This window comes from Protobothrops mucrosquamatus, unplaced genomic scaffold (genome assembly GCF_001527695.2).
Source record: "Protobothrops mucrosquamatus isolate PMUCROS unplaced genomic scaffold, P.Mucros_1.0 scaffold_212, whole genome shotgun sequence".
Taxonomy (NCBI): Eukaryota; Metazoa; Chordata; class Lepidosauria; order Squamata; family Viperidae; genus Protobothrops; species Protobothrops mucrosquamatus.
Window position 1 is genome coordinate 26,202 of NW_015386288.1, and position 5,966 is coordinate 32,167.

Consider the following 5,966-nt stretch of genomic DNA (forward strand, 5'->3'; position numbering starts at 1 on the left):
CTTCTTCTTCTTCTTCTCCTCCTCCTCCTCTTCTTCTTCCTCCTCCTCTTCTCCTCCCTCTCCTAATCCTTCTCTTCCCTCTCCCTCCTTTTCCTGCTCCCTCCCCTTCTTCTTCTTCTTCTTCTTCTTCTTCTTCTTCTTCTTCTTCTTCTTCTTCTTCTTCTTCTTCTTCTTCTTCTTCTTCTTCTTCTTCTTCTTCTTCTTCTTCTTCTTCTTCTTCTTCCTCCTCCTCCTCCTCCTCCTCCGTCTCCTCCTCCTTCTCTTCCCTCTCTTCCTCCTCCTTCTGCTCCCTCTCTCCCTCCTCATCTAAGCCAGAAACAGCTGCTTTTTCCAAAGGGTGTGAGGTAGAAGCCATCTATGGCACTTCAGATGTTCAGCTATAACTCCCACCATCTTTTGTCAGTGGCCGTGCTAGTTGGGAATGTTGAGAGTTATAGAGTCCAGCAACATCTGGAGGGCCACAGATCGCCAACTCTTGATGTCCAGGTAGCTAACTTACCCTACTGCAGTACAGTACAACACAGCTTATGTCTTGCAAACTTAGCTAACCCAAGCCGCAGGTTATGGTGAAAAACAGTGGTTGAATTGTCCCAAACATAACTTCTTCTTGACCCGATTTGTATGTGCTTCCAGATGAAATGTTCAGCGGCCAACGTACTACAAGAAGCCTGGTTATTGTACAAGCATACCAAGAGGAAGGATGGATTAAGGACGCGCAAACATCACCGGCGGCTGCTGGCAGCCATTCACATGTAAGTGAGGAATCCCAATGACAATGAGCATTTGAGTTTAAGACTTGTAGATTACAACTCCCAGATTTCCCCAGCCAGCTGTCCAACCTTGGCAATTTCAAGACTTATGAACTTCAACTTCCAGAATTCCCAGCCAGCATGGGTGGCAGGGAAGGAATAAAAGATGGAAGGGACTTGGAGGTTTTCTAATCCAACCCCCTGCTCAAGCAGGAAACCCTGTTATCATTTTACACAAATAGTTGTCCCATCTCTTCTTGAAAACCTCCAGTGTTGGAGCACCCACAACTTCTGGAGGCAAGTCATTCCACTGGTTAATTGTTCTCACTGTCAGGAAATTTCTCCTTAGTTCTAGGTTGCTTCTCTCTTTGGTTAGTTTCCATCCTTTGCTTCTTGTCCTGCCTTCAGTTGCTTCGGAGAATAGCTCGGCTCCCTCTTCTTTGTGGAAGCCCCTGAGATATTGGAAGACTGCTATCAAGTCACCCCTCGTCCTTCTCTTCATTAAATTAGACATAACCCAATTCCTGCAACTGTTCTTCGTATGTTTTCACCTCCAGTCCCCTAATCATCTTTGTTGCTCGGGAACTAACTCTTTCCTTCTTGCAGGTTTCGCCATGTGAGGATGAAACACCGTAAGATCCGAGATCAAGTCAATACCATGGTGGATATTTCTAAGGTGGGTTTTCTAGCCAACCTGAGAGAGGAAACCCTTGCCCTGGTTTAAAGGAAGCCGTATCCTTCTACATGTGGGTGCCTGAACTACAATTTCCAGCAACCCAGCCAGGGCAATCAAGAGTGTAAGAATCAGCCACATGTTGGAAAACTGTCACTTCTCCATCACTGTCTTCAGCTGAGATGGAATAGTTTCTTTTGCTGTAGGTCAGGGGTCTTCAAACCTGGCCCTTTTATGACTTGTGGACTTCAACTCCCAGAATTCCTCAGCCAGTGTGCCTGGGAGTTGAAATCCACAAGTCATAAAAGGGCCAAGTTTGAAGACCCCTGGTTTAGATCAATTGAAAAAAAAAGGAGTCCACTTCAAATAATAATAATAATAATAATAATAATAATTTAATTTATATACCGCCCTTCTCCCGTAGGACTCAGGGCGGTGCACAGCATATTAAAACAGACAAACAAATGAAAGCATGTGTCTCTACTATAGAGCAGAACCATCAACCATCTCATTGAAACCCAGTTTCCAGAATCCTTGTTATGGAAGCCATACACCTGTTTGTGTAGATTTGATTCCCCTCGCCTCCCATGAGGTAACACTGGTGTTCAGTAGCTATGGAACATCACTGTGGTGGGGAACTGTCCATGGAAAGAGAAGAGTTGGTTGTGCAAAGATTGTCCAAAAGGAAGTGGGAGAAACAGAGAGCTTTTCTGTTCTATGGTGGCTGGGCTCCCCTCTTTGAGCATAATGTGAATTATATATGTTTTTCGTCTAATCCAGAGGTGTCCAACTCTGTCAACTTTAAGACCTGTGGACTTCAAGTCCCAGAATTCCTCAGCCAGGCATTCTGGGAGTTGAAGTCCACAAGTCATAAAAGGGCCAAGTTTGAAAACCCCTGCTGTAGGTTATATGTGCTGGCTGACCTTGTTTGGGGTCAGACGCTAGGCAGGATAGGTGACCACCACAGCTCTAGGTTAACATGGGAAGCTAAAGGACTCTCCCAGAAAGGGAGCTGGGTGGATGTTGTCCATGGAGTCCCCAGGAGTTGAGTTCAACTTAAAAAGTATAGTATAGGGGGTACCTTGCTCAATAGTAGTAACTGTGAGAGGGATCTCGGAGTCCTAGTGGACAATCACTTAAATATGAGCCAGCAGTGTGCTGCAGCTGCCAAAAAGGCCAACACAGTGCTAGGCTGCATTAACAGAGGGATAGAATCAAGATCATGTGAAGTGTTAATACTACTTTACAATGCCTTGGTAAGGCCACACTTGGAATACTGCATCCAGTTTTGGTCACCAAGATGTAAAAAAGATGTTGAGACTCTAGAAAGAGTACAGAGAAGAGCAACAAAGATGATCAGGGGACTGGAGGCTAAAACATATAAGGAACGGCTGCTGGAATTGGGTATGTCTAGTTTAACAAAGAGAAGGATGAGGGGGGACATGATAGCAGTGTTCCAATATCTCAGGGGCTGCCCCAAAGAAGAGGGAGTCAAGCTATTCTCCAAGGCACCTGAAGGCAGGACGAGAAGCACCGGATGGAAACCGATCAAGGAGAGAAGCAACCTAGAACTAAGGAGAAACTTCCTGACAGTTAGAACAATTAACCAGCGGAACAACCTGCCTCCAGAAGCGGTGAATGCTCCAACACTGGAAGTTTTTAAGAAGAGACTGGACAGCCATTTGTCTGAAATGGTATAGGGCAGGGGTAGGCAACCTTGGCTCTTTTATGACTCGTGGACTTCAACTCCCAGAATTCCTGAGCCAGCATGCTGGCTCAGGAATCCTGGGAGGTGAAGTCCACGAGTCATAAAAGAGCCAAGGTTGCCTACCACTGGTATAGAGTTTCCTGCCAGAGCAGGGGGTTGGACTCGATGACCTCCGAGGTCCCTTCCAACTTTTTTATTATTATTAATTATTATTAATTATTATTAATTATTATTAATTATTATTACTATTATTATTACTATTATTATTACTATTATTATTACTATTACTATTATTACTATTACTATTATTATTATTATTATTATTATTATTATTATTATTATTATTATTATTATTATTACTTGTACTTCTGACTCCTGGCTTCAGGGAGTCAGAAGACCCCAAAAGCTCACCAGCCCGACTTCTGTCTTCTTCCTTTCCAGATGCAAATGATCATGTGCGACCTCAAGTCCAGCCTTTCCAGCTCTCACCGGGAGCTGGAAAAACAGATCGAGTCCCTCGACAGGAAACTGGACGAGGTGACCAGATTGCTTTCCGTCCTTGTGCAGTCCAAGCAACAGGAGGAACAGCAGGTGCATTGATGATGGTCAAAGGCTGCCAGGTAAGGGCTGGGCCTCTGCCCGAACAGAGCTGTTTTTTGGGGGGGGGGTTTGCACTACCTTTTCTGTTTGCAAAAATATATATATGAATGCATGGAAAATGGCAGGGATAAAAAGCAGGGAAGGTTGTGGAACGCGGGTTTGAGGAAAGGCCGAAGTAAGGGGATATCTTTCACCACGTATAATGTGGGAATGACCTTGAGGGACAGGAAGGGGAGGAGAGAGGTGCTGGCTGGGGAACGATCAGATAAGAAAAGCCTTGGCCCACAGTTACATAACAGGCAGCCGAAAGAAAGTTCAAAACAATCAGGCAGTAAAATGGTGGGAAATTTGAACGGGCCAGGTTCGGTTTAATGCAGCTTTACGATACAAAGCAGGATAAACTCATCTGGTCGTTGTTTCCTCTCTGGACGACCTAAGATGTCTGACGCGATGCTGTACTTTAGAAGGGATTGCAGTTCTAACTTAACCTAGAATAGCCTGTCTCACATAGTTGGTTCTGCCCTCAGAAATCCAAAAATAATGGAGGCGGATTTTTGGGGGTAATTTACTCTTAAGGCCAAATCCGTATATCTGAAATGTAGGACATTTTAGCATACCTGCTCTGTCCCGCTCTCCCTATGCTGATCTGTTTGATCTAGTAACTAAGGCACCAGGCTAGAAACTAGGAGGCTCTGAGTTCTAATCCTACTTAGGCATGAAAGCTGGCTGGGTGACTTTGGGCCAATCACCAGAAGACTGTGAGTTCTAGTCCCGCCTTAGGCATAAAACGTGGCTGGGTGACTTTGGGCCAATCACCAGGAGACTGTGAGTTCTAGTCCCGCCTTAGGCATGAAAACTGACTGGGTGACTTTGGGCCAATCACCAGGAGATGGTGAGTTCTAGTCCTGCCTTAGGCATGAAAACTGACTGGGTAACTTTGAGCCAGTCAACTTTCTCCCAGCCCAACCCATCTCACAAGATTGCTGTATGGTGGGGAAACAGGAAGGAGGAGTGCTAGGAGTGTTCACCGACTTGAGTTATTAATAAAAGTAATAAAAGTGGGATATAAAGAAATAAAAAATAAGGATTTGATTTAAAAAATAAGAACAATACCTGGATTCAGTCTGGTAGGAGGGGTGCAGGTAGATAAAAATGGGCACCTAGCTTGACATTTATTGGAGCTGTCCAAGCCCAGAACTAACATGTCATCCCTGTTTTGATTTTTTCCCCTTCTCAGGTTGGACATTGAGAGGATTTTGATCTCATTTACCCATCCCTGGCTCAAGAAATGGACTTTTAGAAGGCCATCTGCCTTTTTTTTTAAAATGGATTCCACATAGGCTAAAGAAACTGTTACTACAGCTCCATCCCGTGGTACCTTCAAATCACTGCAAGCCTTATAAACCTTTAGCATCAGTGGACTTAAAAACTGCAGTTTCCAGTTGAGGAAACGATTGTTCGGGTGAATGTATCTGCAAAGACATATGCGGAGGGTCTTCTGGATGGAAACCACATCCTGGTCTCCTCTTTATTGAAGAGAAAAAAAACTGAACTGTGGAGGGAACAGGGTGGAAACTACTTATGGGATAGGGAAACGGCCAGAGAAGTAAGTACTTGAACGGAAGAAAAAGCTCAGCGCTGTGGAATGCGAAGGGTTTTTTGCCTTTGTTCTTGGGCAGAAACTTTTTCCAGACGTTGCAGGAATCAGATCTGCAGGAAGCAGTTGGTAACCTACTGCCCAGTAACTTCTTCAGGGTGGAAGACGCCGTTCGGTTTAGTTTTGACAGCTTGCCACAGAGATTTGGTGACTGAGTAAAAGTGACAAGCTGCCTACAGGCCAGGACCCTTGCGTGTCACGGGGAGAGGGGCTTCATTTTTTATATTTGGTGTATCTGTGTGAAATTCTCGAGGCTACTTAGAATCGTACGACTTGATCGGAGGGGCTTTGAGTTCCAATCGTGCACTTGGTGCAAAAATCTAAATTAAAGCATCTCCAACAGGAAGACGGGAGTTGGCCTTACATTGAACGTCAAAACTTGGTCAGGGGTTCCCCTGTCAAACATTAACATAATTACCAGCTACCTACCCAAAGATGCTCATATGCAGAGGTTTGCTCTTGACAATGGCATTTGGGTTGGTTTACTGGTCCCCAATTTATGTCCTTCGCAATGCAGCCTGGAATTTCTGTAATTAAGTCATGATATTCATAAATCAAGACACCCATTTTTTTTTTTTG

At 44.6% G+C, this 5,966-nt stretch overlaps 1 protein-coding gene across 1 annotated transcript in view; it reads left to right on the forward strand.

Annotated features, from left to right (window-relative positions):
- KCNN4 (potassium calcium-activated channel subfamily N member 4) overlaps window positions 1-5,714 on the forward strand; it is a gene marked incomplete at its 5' end in the record, with an annotated part of 24,231 nt that extends 18,517 nt beyond the window's left edge. Inside the window, 4 exons of the mRNA XM_015826791.1 lie at window positions 634-752; window positions 1,356-1,425; window positions 3,572-3,750; window positions 4,968-5,714. Coding sequence (XP_015682277.1) covers window positions 634-752; window positions 1,356-1,425; window positions 3,572-3,730 — 348 coding nt within the window. The remainder of the gene's footprint in view (window positions 1-633; window positions 753-1,355; window positions 1,426-3,571; window positions 3,751-4,967) is intronic.
- Window positions 5,715-5,966: the final 252 nt, after the last annotated feature.